This window comes from Orcinus orca, chromosome 8 (genome assembly GCF_937001465.1).
Source record: "Orcinus orca chromosome 8, mOrcOrc1.1, whole genome shotgun sequence".
Classification (NCBI taxonomy): Eukaryota; Metazoa; Chordata; class Mammalia; order Artiodactyla; family Delphinidae; genus Orcinus; species Orcinus orca.
This window is the reverse complement of record NC_064566.1, coordinates 43,218,143-43,236,572: the sequence shown is the minus strand read 5'-3', so window position 1 is coordinate 43,236,572 and position 18,430 is coordinate 43,218,143. Positions and strand designations below refer to the sequence as shown.

Sequence of the window (18,430 nt, the reverse complement as noted above, 5' to 3'; positions counted from 1 at the left end):
CACTGGATGCCTTATCCAGTCCCTTTCTTCTCCCATTGGGATGACAGCATCTCTTGGGGGTTTCTGAGGCTACGGTCCTGTGTCTCCACACCCACACTGAACCCCGCCATCCCTGCTCCTCACACAGACCTCCCTCTGTCTCCCTGGCACTGGTACCTGCACCTAGGGGGACTGGAAGGAGGGACCCAAGGCGGTCATTTCTCCTCTGGCCCCCTGAGCCCGGCTAGGACACTCCACCTGTCACTCTGCCCTCTTAGCACTCCCTGCTCCTTGCACAGTTCTGGACCTGGCTATTGGAATCGCACAGTGCATGGGACTGCCAGTCCTGGGGGCCATCCTTCCCTGTGGACTCAAGGAGTTTCACAAGAGCCTTATAGGCTGCTCAGCCTCACTGCGCTCGGCACAGGGATCCCGGGCCCAAGATCTTGGCTGGGTCTCGTCCTGTGTCATCATGGTTGAGTCACAGGGGCAGCCTCCAGGGTGAGAGTCTTCATCTCAATGTCTGGCTTGTGCTCTTCTTCTAGACGCTCATTACTTTCGTGAACAAGCACCTGAATAAATTGAACCTGGAGGTCACAGAACTGGAAACCCAGGTGGGTGACGGCCCCGTGTGCAGGGTGGGGGACAAGGCCCTGCTGGACAGCCACTGTTCCCAGTGCCCCAGCCACATTGCCAGGAGGGCTTTCCACCCTGATCCTGGAGCTTTTCCGGGCAAGGGAGAGGGGATTCTCTCTCTCTTCACTCAGAGGGGTGAACTGCATGGAATTTCTCTGAATTCTTTCCAGTATTTTATTTTGAAAAGTTGCAAGAATATTATCATGAATCCCCATGTACTCTTCACGCACATATACCAATTGTTAACATTTGGCCATATTTGGTTTTTTTTCTCTCTCGCCACCCCTAAATACCTCAGAATCACAATATAGTAATCAAATTCAGGCAGTTTTAACATCAGTACAATATGTTAATCTATTTAGGTTGAACCATATGAAATCACTGATATGTGACTACTCTTGACCGTGTCACATGGTTCAGAGAAATACAGTTGTCCTCATATTCTCACCTGATGCATTTAGTTGTCACGTCTCTTTAGTTTCTTTTTAATAGAGAACAAATCCTCAGCCTCTCTTTGCATAACATCGACAATTTTGAAGAGTGTGGGCCATTTAGTTCATAGAATGCCTCTGTTTTTCTCCCTCATGATTAGAACCAGGTTATGCATGTTCAGGAACAGTAACATGGAGGCAATGCTGTGTTCTTCTCAGGCCATTTTTTTTTTTAAATATATATATATTTTTGGCTGCGTTGGGTCTTCCTTGCGGTGCACGGGCTTCTCACTGCGGTGGCTTCTCTTGTTACGGAGCACAGGCTCTAGGCGCGTGGGCTTCAGTAGTTGTGGCTCGTGGGCTCTAGAGCTCAGGCTCAGTAGTTGTGGCACACGGGCTTAGTTGCTCCACGGCATGTGGCATCTTCCCGGACCAGGGATCGAACCCGTGTCCCTTGCATTGGCAGGCGGATTCTTAACCACTGCGCTACCAGGGAAGTCCCTTCTCAGGCACTTTTCTCCATCAGTTCTGTTCCTGGTGGTGGTAACTTTGACCACTTGGCTAAGTGGGCATCCCCCAGATTTCCCTACTGTAAAGCTCCTCCCCCCTACCCCCCGCTTTATAGTTAATAACTAATCTTTATTAGGTATAATCTTTATACCGTGTAATGTATCCTGTTTCCCAACCTCTTTTCATTCGCAATGAACTTCTGAAGTGTGGTTTTCTTTTGAACACAGGGGCATCTCCTGTTATTTTTAAAGGCAATGCCCGGGTCTGTGACTGAGATCTGCCTGGGTGTGTCTGGCCTCTGGAGGCAGCTTCATATGCTCTTCAGGAGATAGGGAACGTGCTGCAGAAGCAATGATTCCTGGAGAGGGCTGGAATGAGCTCTCCCTTCCCCATGGGCAGGGAAGGGGTCTCTGCCGAGCATATCTGGTGTCTATCTGCGAGTTTTACCACCAAGTCATTGGAACCAGCAGTCAGGGGTGGCAGCAGTCTAGGTCAGTGGTACTCACAGCTGTGACTAACCCTGACCCTAACCCAGGGTGCTCCCCTGAGTTGACAGATTAGTTTCTTTCATTCTCAACCCATTCCAGCCACAGCCAGAATTAGGCCTAGTTAACTAGTTCCATGGGCGGGCCGTGATTTTGACACGGTTGCTGGGGTCTATTTCCCATTGTCCACCCTGGGGTGGCCTGGGATAAGTCATGCTCAGGCCCTACCAGCCAGATGGATGGAAACAGGGAGGAAGCTACTTCTAGGTCAAGTTCATACTCCAGGTTGTTTGCCCATAACCAAGGTTGAGTCACAGGCCCACCAATCAGTCACCCAGCAGAGCTCAGACACGGGCCCCAGCCCAGACAGAGTACTAATTCCGTCTAGGATTTTTAAAGTTTCCTAAGATGATTCCAAGAACTTTGACCTCTTGTGAACTCTAGTAACTGTTGTTTATACCAATATTTGATGGCCCTGCCTCCTTTGCAAGGTTCTAGAATAGCAGATATGCACCTGACCTCTGTAACTTTGCTCAGGCCATTCTCCATACCCAGAACACCTACTCCTTTCAAATTTCCCTCATCTCACAGGCGCCGGGACCAGCTCTAAGCCTCTTGCCATGGCCCTGAGCACACGGTTGTGCTTTATCAGCAAGAGCCAGTACATCGTGTCTGACTGCTTTGTTGTTTTCCTGGATAGAAATAGCAGTAGTTAGTATGTGTTAAGTGTTGCCTACACACCAAGCAGTGTTCTAGGCACCTTACACATATTTACTGGTTTAGGCCGCATGATAACCCTATGAATTAGATACTATATTTTTATTGTCCCCATTTTACAGGTGAGAAAAATGAGGCACAGAGAAGCTCTGTAACTTGCTCAAGTCACTCAGTTAATAAGTGGTAGAGCTAGAGGCCAGCTCCAGAGCACACGTTCCTAACAGCTATACTATGCTGCCTCTCAAGCAGTAATAAGGCGAGGGTGAGAGGGGAGAATGCCCAGGCCGGTATGACACTAGATCTTTCCCTGTTCATAAAGCAGAAGTAGCCCTAGTAGCCTCATGCCGTTGGCCTTGGACATCCCCTTTCCCTCCTCCCTCTGCCCTCCCTAGCTAACTCCAGCTCATCCCTCATGTCTCCACCCAGGCAGCGCCTGCTCCAGACGCCTTCCCTGTTGCCTTCAGTGGGATGAGTGACCTTCGTCAGTCTCATGCAGGCCAGCATGCTTCCCTCCATCAGAGCAGCGGCTGCATTTCCTCCACAACAGTCTCGCCACTGTACCATGAGTTCCTCCAGGGCAGGGGCCACACCTGACCCACCTCTGTGGTCCCTGTGCCAGATCAGGGCTTGGTACATAGTCGGTACTCAGTAAATACTGGACCAATTGAGATCAGGACCATGGGCTTGTGGCTTCGTGCTGGACCAGCCAGACATGGGGCAGGCCTTCTGCAGAGCAGACCTTCCTGCCTTGGGTTACTGCCCCTCACCCACTGCCAGCAGCCTGCCTGGGGATATAGCCTTTGCGGGGGTCAACACAGAAGCTGATGTGCCCCTGGAAGGGCCTGGGCTGGGGCGCTCAGGGGCCCAGTGCCTTCACCTGTCTCTCTCCCTCCAGTTTGCAGATGGGGTGTACCTGGTGCTGCTCATGGGGCTCCTGGAGGGCTACTTCGTGCCCCTGCACAGCTTCTTCCTGACCCCGGACAGCTTTGAACAGAAGGTTAGGGGAGGTGACATCACGGGAGGCCCGAGCCCACATGCCCGACCTCTGCTGAGGCCATCTAGGGAAAAGGCGGCGGCTTCCCCTCTGCCCGGAGTCTTCAGTGGTTGGATGGGGGGCTCACTGTGATGTACAGCTGAGCTGGGACGCAGCTACCTACAGGCCACTGAGCATCCTGAACAGCTTTCCCTCTCCTGCACCTTGGTCCCCTAGCCGTATGCTCCTGCCTGGGGCCACAGCCCAGCCTCATCTCTCCCCAGAGGTGACAGGTGGCTGCAAGGCTGGTCAGACCTGAGGCCGGCACTTAGCCGATTTCTGATGCCTCTCACAGGCTGCCCCAGCCCACCTCCTAGACAAGGGGCATTTGGTCCCAAGCAGAAACCCTTCTCTGCCTCTTGAGCATGTCTTGCTGTCTGATCCTTTCAACTGTGGGCACTTATGTCCCTGAGTTTACAGTCCTGGCAGTGACACAAGAACACAGTAAGACAGGGAGAGGATTCTTAACTCCTCTGGGAGTGCTTCACCAACAGCAGGCTGGGCCTGCCTCACACTCCTCATGGCCAGCCCAGTTTGGCAGCCTCATTTTAGCTCAGCCCCTGCCCCACTGGCTACAGTGCTGGTTCCTTCACTTTCCAGGGGCAGGTCACAGGGAGCCCCAAGGGTCCAGGAATGAGTGCGCAGCACCTCATGCGCTGCCTTTCTCTCTCCAGGTCTTGAACGTCTCCTTTGCCTTTGAGCTCATGCAAGACGGAGGATTGGAAAAGCCAAAACCACGGCCAGAAGGTACTTTGCTCTTGCCTGGGTTGGTGACAATAGGCAAGACCCTCCCCTGCACACAGGTTTTCAGGGCACAGAGCAAGGCTCATGTCTGATACCAGAGGGAAGACTGTCTTTTCTGAAGCCTTCTTTGCCATTTGCAGGGGAAGGTGGGACAGGGTGCAGCTGCTTAGTCCTGGGCATCCTTTGCTAGCTGCAGATCGCACAGCCTCGGGGAAAAAAAGCAGAACCTGAAATCCCACACATGGGGTCATAGGGATAAGGGCCCATGCAGACGTGTCACAGACTGGAGGTGCTGCTGCAAGAACTGGCCTGGCCTGGTTTCCAGGTTCTTCTGTGCCTGGACAGGGTGCTGACCTGCCCAAGAACTATCTCCCAGGTAGGCAGGGGGAAGATACAGGGGTCATCACAGGCAGCTGTACTCGGAGAATAATTCCCTTTTCTGCCCTTTGCTTGCTCCAACTCTGCCCAAGGACAAGGTTTGATTTGTCAGGTTTAGGTTGCAAATGTTAAGGCTGAAAAAATACAAAAGGAGCAAAATGCTCCAGCAGCCCTCCCATGCTTGCGCTTGAAGCAATGTGTGCATTTGTAGGGGAAGGTGGTAAGACTTGGTTTAAACTGGAAGGACCAGGTAGGGCTTTTGTATTTATTTTTCTTTTTTCTTTTATATTGAAGTCTAGTTGATTAACAATGTTGTGTTAGTTTCAGGTGTACAGCAAAGTGATTCTGTTATACGTATACATGTATCTATTCTTTTTCAAATTCTTTTCCCATTTAGGTTATTACAGAATATTGAGCAGAGTTCCCTATGCTATACAGTAGGTCCTTGTTTGGTATCTATTTTAAATATAGCAGTGTGTACATGTCAATCCCAATCTCCCAATCTATCCCTTCCCTCCACCCTTCCCCCTGGTAACCGTAAGTTCATTCTCTAAGTCTGTGGGTCTGTTTCTGTTTTGTAAATAAGTTCATTTGTATAATTTTTTTTTAGATTCCACATATAAGCGATATCATATGATATTTGTCTTTCTCTGTCTGACTTACTTCACTTAGTATAGTCTCCAGGTCCATCCATGTTGCTGCAAATGGCATTATTTCATTCTTTTTAATGGCTGAGTAATATTCGATTGTATATATGTACCACATCTTCTTTATCCATTCATCTGTCGATGGACATTTAGGTTGCTTCCAGGTCTTGGCTATTGTAAACAGTGCTGCAGTGAACACTGGGGTGCATGTATCCTTTTGAACCATGTTTTTCTCTAGATATATGCCCAGGAGTGGGATGGCTGGATCATATGGTAGCACTATTTTTAGTTTCTTAAGGAACCTCTGTTTCTTAAGGAACACTGTTCTCCACAGTGTCTGTACCAAGTTACATTCCCACCAACAGTGTAGGAGGGTTCCCTTTTCTCCACACCCTCTCCAGCATTTATTGTTTGTAGACTTTTTGATGACGGCCATTCTGACTGGTATGAGGTGATATCTCATTGTAGTTTTGATTTGCATTTCTCTAATAATTAGCGATATTGAGCATCTTTTCATGTGCCTCTTGGCCATCTGTATGTCTTCTTTGTAGAAATGTCTATTTAGGTCTTCTGCCCATGTTTTGATTGTGTTGTTTGTTTGTTTTTTGATATTGAACCTCATGAGCTATTTGTAAATTTTAGAGATTAATCCCTTGTCGGTCACATCATTTGCAAATGTTTCCTCCCATTCTTTGTCTTTTCTTTGTCTTTTCGTTTTGCTTATGGTTTCTGTTTCTGTGCAAAAGCTTTTGAGTTTAATTAGGTCCCATTTGTTTATTTTTGTTTTTATTTCCATTACTCTAGGAGACAGATCAAAAAATATATTGCTGCGATTTATGTCAAAGAGCATTCTGCCTATATTTTCCTCTAAGAGTTTTATAATGTCCAGTCTTAAATTTAGATCTTTAGTCTATTTTGAGTTTATTTTTGTGTATGGTGTTAAGGAATGGTCTAATTTCATTTTTTTACATGTAGCTGTCCAGTTTTCCCAGAATCATTTATTGAAGAGATTGTCTTTTCTCCATTGTATAGTCTTGCCTCCTTTGTCATAGATTAATTAACCATAGGTGCATGGGTTTATTTCTGGGCTTTCTATCCTGTTCCATTGATCTATATGTCTGTTTTTGTGTCAGTACCCCACTGTTTTGATGACTGTAGCTTTGTAGTAATAGTCTGAAGTTAGGGAGCCTGATAAATACATCATGCCACTCCCTTCTGGCCTGCAGAGTTTCTGCTGAGAAATCAGCTGATAACCTTATGGGAGTTCCCTTGTACATTATTTGCTGCTTTTCCTTTATTGCTTTTAATATTTTTTCTTTGTCTTTAATTTTTGTCAGTTTGATTACTATGTGTCTCAGTGTGTTCCTCCTTGGGTTTATCCTGCCTGGGACTCTGTGTGCTTCCTGGACTTGGGTTACTGTTTCCCCTCCCATGTTAGGGAATTTTTCAGCTATTATCTCTTCAAATATTTTCTCAGGCCCTTTCTCTCTGTCTCTTCTCCTTCTGAGACCCCTATAATGTGAATGTTGCTGCATTTAATGTTGTCCCAGAGGTCTCTTTGACTGTCCTCATTCCTTTTCACTCTTTTTTCTTTATTCTGTTCCATGGCAGTGATTTCCACCATTCTGTCTTCCAGGTCACTTATCTGTTCTTCTGCCTCAGTTATTCTGCTATTGATTCCTTCTACTGTATTCTTTACTTCATTTACTGTATTGTTCAACTGGTTTGTTCTTTAGTTCTTCTAGGTCTTTGTTAAACACTTCTTATATTGTCTCGATCTGTGCCACCATTCTTTTTCCAAGATCTTGGATCATCTTTACTATCATTACTCTGAATTCTTTTTCAGGTAGATTGTGTATCTCTACTTCACTAGTTATTCTTCTGGGGTTTTATCTTTTCCCTTCATCTGGGCATATTCCCCTGCCCTCTCATTTTGTCTAACTTTCTGTGATTGCGATTTCTGTTCTGCAGGATGCAGGGTTGTATTTCTTGCTTCTGCTGCCTGCCCCCTGATGAATGAGGCTGTCTAAGAGGCTTCTGCAGGCTAGCTGGTGGGAAGGACTGGTACCTGCCCACTGGTGGGTGGAGCTGGGTCTTGTCCCTCTGGTGGGGAGGGCCGTGTAAGGGGGTGTGTTTATTGGGCAGCCGTCTACTCAGGAAGACTTTAAGCAGCCTGTCTGCTGATGGGTGGGGCTGTGTTCCCACCCTGTTGGTTGTTTGGCCTGAGTCGTCCCAGCACTGGAGCCTAGAGGCTGTTGGGTGGGGCCAGCTCTTGGTGAGAAAATGGTGTCCTCCAAGAGGGCTCACACCAATGAGTACTCCCCAGAACTGCCGCCACTAGTGTCCTTGTCCCCACAGTGAGCCACAGCCATTCCCTGCCTCCGCAGGAGACCCTCCAATACTAGCAGGTAAGTCTGGCCCAGTCTCTTAATGTGGTCACTGCTTTTTACCCTGGGTCCTGGTGCACTTGAGACCCTGTGTGCACCCTCCAAGAGTGGAGTTTCTGTTTCTCCCAGTCCTGTGGAATTCCTGTGATCAAACCCTGCTGGCCTTCAAAGCTAGAGTCCCTGGGGGCTCCTCCTCCTATTGCCAGATCCCCAGGGTGGGGAGCCTGATGTGAGGCTCAGAAACTTCACTGCTGTAGGAGAACCTCTGTTATATATTTTCCAGTTTGTGGGTCACCCACCCAGCATGTATGGGATTTGTTTTTATCATGATTACACCCCTCTTACCATCTCATTGTGGCTTCTTCTTTGTCTTTGGATGTAGGGTATCTTTTTTGGTACGTTCCAACATTTTTTTGTTGGTGGTTATTCAGCAGTTAGTTGTGATTTTGGTGTTTCCAGAAGAGGAGGTGAACTCATGTCCTTCTATTCCTCCATCTTGTCTCCTCTCCCCCAGGGCTTTTGTATTTAGACATTAGGATAGAGGAGTAAGCATCCCAGACAGGATGGCCATGTGAGCAAATGTCCTGCCTGGGAAATGGGGAAGGGCTTAGCTTATGAGACAGCCAAGCATGTGGCTAAGCCATGACAGACCTTGGTCCAGGCCCTACCCCACCAGCCTTGGGCAACTTACTCGTCATAGTTTTCTTGTCTATAAAAGTGGAAATCCTAGGGACATGCACATTATATGATTAAATGTGATGATGTCTGATGCACAGCACCTGACACCTAATAATGAGTATATAGCCGTTACCTATTTGGCTGGAATATTAAGAGTATGAATTGAATAATAGTTGATTACAGTGAAGCAAGTCCTGGAGGGACTTGATGCCAAGGCAGCAAGTTTGGACTTGATTCTGTAGGCAGTAGGAGTCATGGAAGTTTCTTGAGCAAGTGAGTGATATAATCAGAACTCTATTCCAGAGAGATGACTTGGAAGGCAGTGTGAAGAACAGATATTTAGATGTGGGGCACCATCAGCAGTACTGGGGAACCTAGGAGGAAAAAACAAGCTTGGGAGGGGAGATAAGAGTGTCAGCTTTGGAAACCTTGAGGTTGACACCTAGGCATTGGCACAAGCAGAACTGGAGTTCGGGTAGAAGATCAGGGCTGTGGTTATATCACTGCAAGTCTTCCACTTGTTCCATTCTCTCTTGGTGTATAACAGGAAAGCATGTAGAGAAAAGGGAAGGGTTAGGGACAATATCTTGTGGGAATGCCTTTACTCATGAAGCTGGAGAAGAAGGCAGGAAGACTGGAGGAGAGAGGTCAATTGTGAAGACATTGGTTGGTCCCTGTCTCATGACTCTTTCCAGACCTCAGTAACTATCAGCTCTGGTCAACAAAAGCCAATCCCTTAGTGTCATTTAGCATCACCTTGTTCTAAGCACCTGGTCACTGCCAGAGGAGGACCTCTAGCAAGGCTACTGTCCCTCACAGGGTTGTCTCCCTGCAAGGCCACTATAGCCATGCTAATGCCTTTAGAAGTAGACCCTGAGTGTCCTGTAGCCAGCTGATAAGCACCCTGCTTCTGGGTAGAAGAGACATAGCAGGATAGTCCGGCCAGCATTTCTGTGTCTGTTTTCTTGAACTGCTTAATATGAAACTTCCTGGTTACAGATTGGATGTACTTCTTCTGATACTTCAGTTTTCAAGCATTTATTTCCCTTAAGACAGTTTTCCCAATATCAATTAATTTATAGGGATATTTCAGTATATAGATGACATTTCTTGTATAAATATTAAACTGCTTACTATGAAATTTCCTGACCAATATGAATGGAAAAACACATCTGTTTTATTTGCTATTATACTGGGCACCATGCCCATGCTGAAAATTTCCAGCACGTAAAGGAGAATTGAAATGGTATTTTGTGAGACCATACTTGGTAAGAGGTATACCCCAGCATTCTTGTTTCTCTGCTTCTAACTGGGAGGTGAAACTCAGTAGTAAATGCTGCAGACTTTCAAAAGGGGCTAATCTGGGCAATTCTTTGAGGGTGTTTCAGCATCAAACTGGATGTGGCAGAGGCATTTTTCATGGCAAATGTTTTTAAGGTCAGGAAAATGCATCCTCTGCCATGCTGTTTGACGCTCAAAGCTCTGTTATACCTTGAAATCCCCTGGCAACTTTGGGTTTCCATCTCAGATGACTTTTGCTGCCCAGGCTTCATAATCTTCCAGTACCCCAGTTAGTGTAAGCCAAGTGTCAGCAGCAAGTTCATGGCCAGCGGAGCAGTTGACATATTGGCATGAAGCTGGTGGCTTTCTATTTAGGGTATCATACCATGTGTCTTCAAATGCACATGCCTACCCTGTTATCATCATCCAAGTAGACTCATCATTGAGTATGGTTAAGACCCCAGCACAACAGACAGGTGGGGACTAGAAGAAACTTACTACAAGGCAGGAATGAAATCTGCATGTAAGACAGCCAGCAGGCTGATGGAATATCTAAAATACAAGGAGTCAAATAGCTGGGACCAAGCTACTTAAAACAATGCTGAAAATCCAGGCAGGTGAAGGCAGCTTAGTTGTAGATGATCAATACTATCTGTGGAATGATTTGGTCAGTGGCTGGAAATATGGGAAATGGTTCAACTTCCCTTCCCCATTCCCTTAGGGATAGTGTACAGACCAGTGGCAAAAATTTTAAACTCTGATAATGTCAAGTATTAACGAGGATGTACAAAAACTGCTGTTTCTGTTTGTCCTTATCAATACATTTAATATTTGTAATACCACTGTGGTATTAAATGCAGAATGATGGCCTGCCCCAAAATGTCCACATCCTAATCCCTGGGACCTGTTAATACCTTACATGGTAAAAGGGACTTTACAGATGTGATTAAGTTGAGGATCTTGAGCTGGAGAGATTACCTTGGATCATCTGGGTGGTTCCAGTGTAATCACAAGAGAAGAGGGAAGCAGAAGACTCATCAGAATGATGTAGCATGAGAAAGATTCAACCAGCCATTGATGGCTTTGAAGATGAAAGGGGGCCATGAGCCAAAGAATGCTGGTAGCCCCTAGAAGCTAGAAAAAGCAAGAAAACAGATTCTCCCCTACTGTCTCCAGAAGCGAACACGACCCTGCTGATACCTTGATTTTATCCCAGTGAGACACATTTTGGACTCTGACCTTTAGAACTGTAAGATAATAACTTTGGATTGTTTTAAGCCACCAAATTTGTGGTAATATGTTAAAGCAGCAATAGAAAACTAATATACCCTATGACCAGCAATTCCACTCATAAGTATGCATGTCCATATACTAGGACCCTAGTCCAAAAATATCCATGATAGACTAAACTGGAGAGTGCATCCCCAGGGAACAAGCTAAATAAGTTGGAGTATATTCATACCATGGATTATTACACAATGGCAACAATAAGAAAGAATGAACTGAGAAATCGCGTGAGAGACTTCTAGTTACTGTAGCATGAAGAGGTCAGTGATTATCCTCTGCAAAAAAAGCAAGTGTAAAACTGGACAAAATGATCAAAAACAGGCATTTCAAGGCACTGAATATTTACCAGAAGTAGATAACAGACTGAGAAGCATTCTTGAAAAATGACAGAATATACTAGAATAATTATACCTCAATAAAACAATAAATTATACCTCAATGAAATTGTTTAAAGGATGAATCCTATAAACAGTTTTGAGGGAAAAAAATCACAAAATAATATGCATAGTATGAGTATTTATATAAACTGTAAAAATAGATAAAACTACAGTCTGCTGTTTAAAGGTGCATATGTTGCTGGTGGAGCTATGAAGAAGAGCAAAGAGGTGATCACGATAAAAGTGAGGATTTTGGTTATCTTTGAAGGGTGAGAGAGGGTTGTGACCTGAATGCAGAGAGGAAGGGGGTGCTTCTAGGGTACTGACAATGTTTGTACCTGAGACATGGGTGGTGGTTACGTGAGGATTCCCTTAAAAGTATTTAAAACTGAACATATATATGTTGAATGTACTTTTCTGGATGCTTGTCATACGAAAAAATTTTAATATGTAAAGAAATGGCAAGATCACCAGATAGGGTAGCAGGCCACCACGAAAATGACCAATACCAAAGGATGGATTCTGTCTCAGTGGGGAATAGGGAGTAAACAGGAGAGCGAGACAGAGACTGAGGATGAGCTACATCCATTGGAGGTGGGATGGAGGCTGGAACATGATGGACATCTTGGGGGCTGGGCTTACCCTGAGTAGGCAGCCTGTGGCCACCCAACTTATTCCAGCCCCCACCAGCTGGTGGCACTGAGCCACCAGGTTTCTTCCCACCTTGGTCAGGGAACTCAAAGATGGGGGTGGAGAGACTTCAGAGAAGGGAGGGGCCTCAGACTGGGATGAGACAGGCTGGGGTAGGCCAAAGGGGTCCATGGAGGGCATAGCCACACAGGGCCATGTCCCCTTGTGTAAAGCCTGGGTTTCTGCATTAGCAGAGTTCCTCTCCATCCTAGACTTCTGCATCTTTTAAAGAGCCACAAACTCATTTCGGATGGTCCTCTGATGGATGGGAATTGTCACTAATGCCACTGAGTGAGAGGAGCAAACCTAGAGCCCTTTCCCCTTGACCAGAGGCCATTTTCTCCTCAGAGTGGTCTTGGGTCTGATTTGTCTCTTCCTTGGCCCCAGCCGGCCAGACAGCCTCTGCTTTGGCTGTCTATCCAGGTACCCTACCATCCTGACTGCCTGCTCCCAGATAGGGACTCTGGGCCAGCACAGAGAAATGATCAGAGCAGTGCTAACTTGCTAATCATGTAATTTATTAGCCCAGGGTTTTAAAGAGGCTCTATATTGCAGGGAGTCACAGATCATTCCCAGGAAGCCAAAGCTCTTCTCCTAGCTGAGATGGCCTACCCACTGGCCTACCCGGAACTACCTGTGTGGCTGTTGGTTTTCTTGAAAAGAACAGACAATAAGCAGTGTCTCTGACTGTAGCCCCCCCCACCACCACTTCACCAGGCCCACCTCATGGTGATCACCTGTAGGAAGAAGCAACTCAGATTTGCCAAGGAGCAGGGCTTAATCTTTGTGAATGGTACCCCCCTGGAGTTGTGCAGTGCATAGACTTAACAGCTATACATAACAGCTCTGCTACTAGGCAAAGATGGGAAAGTGGGAAGGAAACTACCATTTAGGGAGCCCTTCATATGTTCCAGGTGTTTTTCATAAAACCCAGTTTTACCAGTGAGAAAACTGATACCGAGACATTAAATGACTTTACGCCTTTAACCCATTGTAGTGAAGATGGACCTCAAACTTCAGTGGGTGTTAAAATTAAAACAGAGGAGACATATCAAGATGGCAGAGTAGAAGGATTCAGAGCTCACCTCCCCCCATGAACGCCAAAAATACATCTACACGTGGAGTAATTGTCACTGAAAATTAATTGGAGATTGGCAGAAAGACTCTTGTACAACTAGCACTGTAAGAAAGATCCACACAGAATCGGGTAGGAAGGGAAGAGAAGTCATCAGGGACCTGTGCCCCTGGGAGGGGACTCAGAAGAGGAGGGGGATTACATGGACAGAGATCTCCCTGGGGAGGGAGCAGTTTGAGCCACATATTGGGCACGCCAGCCCTGAGGTCTAACACCAGGTAGACGAGTTCCCTTAGGTTTGACAATCAGTGGGACTAATAGGAGGGCTGTAAGAAACCTAGACTCCTCATGAAGAGCACACACACACTTGCTAGCTCCCAAAACAAGCGGAGGAAGCAGATTGAAACTGCTTGGGACTCTGACCGGTTTCCCACAACTGCCCCAGCCTGAGCGGAGTACACACTCCAGCCCCACCTGCTCCATGAGGCTGCTCCACAAAGGCAAGGGCTGCTGCGGCCAAGGGGAGTGCTCAGTTGTGAGGGGTGGAGCTGGCTCAGACATAGAACAGCATCTGAAAGGTGCAGGAGAACCCATTACTGGTGCTTATGGAGGCAGCGCATTAGAAGCAGTCTGAGACCCTAGCTAGGGCTGGGACTGCCATGGCCCACACACAGACCCACACTGAGTGCCCAATCCAGCAGAGCACTGCTCTGCTCTGAGATGAGGGTGCCAGTGATGGGAGGGGGAGAGCACACACTTAGGGGGAACAGAGCCAGTTCAGACCCTACCCTCAGGGCTTCTGCTTCAGCAACTTGGGACCCAGCCTTGCTCCAAATAAGGTGATATCAGCCACTGAGCAAAGCAGAAGGCCCAGCTCACACCTAGCTCTGGATCTAGCCCCTTCATCTCCAGCCCCACCTCCTACCAATGTGATACCTGCCAGAACACCATGGGGGAGGATGTGACTCATGCTCATGTCAGATCCAGCTCTCCCACCAAAGCCGCTGGGCACATGCAGACTGTATAGGGTCACGCCCATACAAGGACACCCATTCAAGACCAGAGTAGGTAACTGTTTCACCTAATCTCATAGAGACAGAGAAAGTTAGGCAAAAGGAGAAGGTAGAGGAATTTGTTTCAATTGAAAGAACAAGAGAAAACCCCTGAAAAACAACCAATGAAATGAAAATAAATAATTTATCAGATAAAGAGTTCAAAGCATTAGTAATAAGAATGCTAACTGGATTACTGAAAAAAATAGATAAATACAGTGAGAATTTTAATAAAGAACTAGAAAATATAAAAAAGTACCAGTCAGAACTGAAGAATACAATAAATGAAATGAAAAACACGCTAGAAGGAATTAACAGCAGACTAGGTAATACAGAAGAACGTGTAAGTGATCTGCAAGATAGAATAATGGAAATCACCCAGTCATAACAGCAAGAATAAAAAGAAATTATAAAAAATAAGAACACTTTAAGGGACCTCTGAGACATCAAGCATGAAAAAAAAAAATCAGATTATGGGGGGTCCCAGATGGAGAAGAGGGAGAAAAGTGTCCAAAATGTATTTGATGAAATTATGGCTGAAAAATTCCTGAACCTGAAGAAGAAAACAGATATCCAGGTACAGGAAGCACAGAGGGTCCCAAACAAGATGAACCCAAACAGACCCACACCAAGACATATTATAATTAAAATGGCAAAGTTAAAGAGAGAATTCCAAAGACAGCAAGAAAGAAAACAGAGTAATATATATCAGGGAACACCCATAAGGCTATCAGCTGATTTTTCTGCAGGAACTTTGCAGGCCAAAAGGGAGTGGTATGCTATATTTAAAATGCTGAAAGGGAAAAACCTGCAACCCAGGATACTCTACCCAGCAAAATTATCATTTAGAATTGAAGGAGAGATACAGAACTTCTCAGGCAAGCAAAACTAAAGAGTTCATCAATACTAATATGACCCTAAAAGAAATGTTAAAGAGTTTTCTCTAAGTGGAAAATAGAAGGCTAATACAAGAAGTATCTATAGGAAAGGAAAAATCCCACTAGTAAAGAAAATATGTAGTAGAGGATGAGGATCAACCAATTAAATAAGCTAACATGAAGATTAAAAGACAAAAAACATTGTAAAATCAATTTTAACTGCAACAAACAGTGAAGGAATACACATGAAGATGTAAAAGAGGACATCAAAAACACAAAATGTTGGGGAGGGGAGTAAAAAAATGTAGATCTTTTAGAATGTGTTTGACTGCCAGTTACACATAGTTATAGATCAACATATATGAACCCCATAGTAACCACAAATCAAAAACCTACAATAGATACACAAAAGATAGAGAGAAAGGAACACAAGCATACCACTAAAGAAAATCATCAAACCAAAAGGGAAGAAACTAAAAGAAGAAAAGAACAGAGAAGAACTACAGAAACAGCCAGAAAACAAGTAACAAAATGGCAGTAAGTACATACCTATCAGTAATCACTTTAAATGTCAATAGACTAAATGCTCCAATCAAGACATAGGGCAGGGCTTCCCTGGTGGTGCAGTGGTTAAGAATCCGCCTGCCAATGCAGGGGACACGGGTTTGAGCCCTGGTCCGGGAAGATCCCACATGCATGGAGCAACAAAGCCCATGCACCACAACTACTGAGCCTGTGTTCTAGAGCCCACAAGCCACAACTACTCAGCCCATGTGCTACAACTACTGAAGCCCACACGCCTAGAGCCCATACTCGAAAACAAGAGAAGCCACTGCAGTGAGAAGCCTGCGCACCCCAACGAAGGGTAGACCCCGCTCGCCACAGCTAGAAAAGCCCACACGCAGCAACAAAGACCCAATGCAGCCATAAAGGAAGGAAGGAGGGAGGGAGGGAGAGAGAGAGAGAGAGAGAGAGAGAGAAAGAAAGAAAAAGAAAGAAAGAAAAGACAGAGCAGAAAGGAGCAATCAAAGCAATCAAGATGGTGGAGTAGCAGGATGTGAAGCTCACCTCTTGCCACAAATACATCAAAAGTACATCTACATGTGGAATGATTCTCACAGAATATCTACCAAATGCTGGCAGAAGACCTCTGACCTCTGAAAGGGCAAGAAAATCTTCATGTAACCGGGTAGAACAAAAGAAAAAAGAAAGAGAAAAAAGAAAGTGAGAAAGGAATCCGAATGGGACCTGCACCCCTGGGAGGGAGCTCTGAAAGAGGAAAGCTTCCTGCACCCTGGGAAGTCCCCTCACCAGTAGGGACATCAGCCAGGACAGAGCTTCAGAGCCTTGGAAGAGAACGCAAGAACCAGTTTGCAGCAGAAAGAATGCAGAGAGACCTGCACAGATGGTCAGTGCCACTGCTCTCCTCTCCACAGTGCATCTGCCAGGGAAAGCATGGGCTGGGTGCAGAAGCTCGGGCTTTGGAGATCAGACCTGGGGAGAGGATTGGGATGGGCTTCATGGAAACAGCCTGAAGGGGCAACCACACCTGAGGTTGTATGCAGAGGAAGCCTGAGCCACCTTAGAGGCAAGGAGCCATTGTGCGGTGGCATGCAAGGGAAGGGGCAGGACCCACCATTACACTCTTTTTCCCTGCATGTGCTCTCAGGTGGCAGGACACTGCCTACAGGAGCTCCAGGAGCAGTCACAAGCTGCCACTGCCAGTGCCCCATTTCAGGAGCGGTTGTGAACTGCTTCCATTCCCATCACGTGCTCTGGGGACATGCATGAGCCACCACCGCTGCTGAGAACCCCATGACTGGGCACCAGCTGCTGCATCTACACACTCCCTATTAAGGGGATAACAGCCAGCACATACTGAGGAAAGAGGTGACAAGCATCCATACTAAAAACAGCCCTTGCACCAAAAATACTAAACCCACACAAGCTACACAGGGGCACTTCCACATATAAACAGCCCTCCAAGACCTCAATAGATAATTGTTTCTCCTAAACTCACAGAATAAGAGAAGTATAAGTAAAATGAAGAAGCAGAGGAACCACTCCCAGTTAAAAGACCAAGAGAATTCCCCTGAAAGAACAATGAAACAGATCCCTTCAGCCTAATAGACACCAATTTCAAAAAGGAGATAAAGAAAATACTGAAGGAATTAGGAAAGGCTATCAACAGAAATGCAAAGTACTGCAGAAAGGAACTAGAAACTGTAAAGAGGAACCAAGGAAAATTAGAAAACTCATTTGCCAAGACAAAAACTGGACTAAAGGCAATGAATAGCAGAATAAATAATGCAGAAGAACAAATAAGTGACCTGGAAGATAGAATAATGAAAATCACACAGGACAGCAGACAAAGACCAATTAAAAAAAAATGAAAGCAATATAAGAGACCTATGGGATAATATAAAGTATGCCAATCTATGCATAATAGGGATTGTAGAAGGGGAAGAAAGAGAAAAGGGGATTGAAAGTGTATTTGAGGATATTATGGCTGAAAACTTCCCAAACCTAAAGAAGGAAACATATCCAGGTACAGGAAGCACAGAAGGTCCCAAACAAGGTAAACCCAAACAGACCTACACTGAAACATATTATAATAAAAATGGCAAAATTTAAAGAGAGGGTTCTAAAGGCAGCAAGAAAAACACGGAGTTCATTACAAGTGAACATAAGGCTATCAGCTGACTTCTCTACAGAAACGTTGCAGGCTAGAAGGGAGTGGAAAAAATATATTCAAAGTCCAGAAAGGGAAAAATCTGCAACCTAGGATACTCTATTCAGCAAAATTATCATTTAGAATAGAAGGAGAGATAAAGAATTTCTCAGAAAAGCAAAAACTAAAAGAATACAGCAATACTAAACCTATCCTAAAGGAAATATTGAAAGGTCTCCTATAAATAGAAAAGAAGTAAGAATATATAGGAAAGAGAAAATCACAATTGGAAAACAAATCACCTAAATAAGCGAGTACACAGATTTTTTTAAAAATCAAAAAATTTCTGTGAAAGTGATGATAACCACAAAGAACAGCAAAAGGATGAACATGAAGATGTAAAACAGGACATCAAAATCATGAAATGTGGGGGAGGAAGAACATGTAGCTTTTTTTTTTTCATTTCCTAGAATGTGTTTGAGCCTATATGACTA

General features: G+C 45.5%; 1 protein-coding gene across 1 annotated transcript in view; it reads left to right on the top strand.

Annotated features, from left to right (window-relative positions):
• Positions 1-18,430, top strand: part of PARVA (parvin alpha) — a 181,040-nt gene that overhangs the window by 150,076 nt on the left and 12,534 nt on the right. The window contains exons 11-13 of the mRNA XM_004279175.3: positions 525-593; positions 3,654-3,755; positions 4,466-4,538. Coding sequence (XP_004279223.2) covers positions 525-593; positions 3,654-3,755; positions 4,466-4,538 — 244 coding nt within the window. The remainder of the gene's footprint in view (positions 1-524; positions 594-3,653; positions 3,756-4,465; positions 4,539-18,430) is intronic.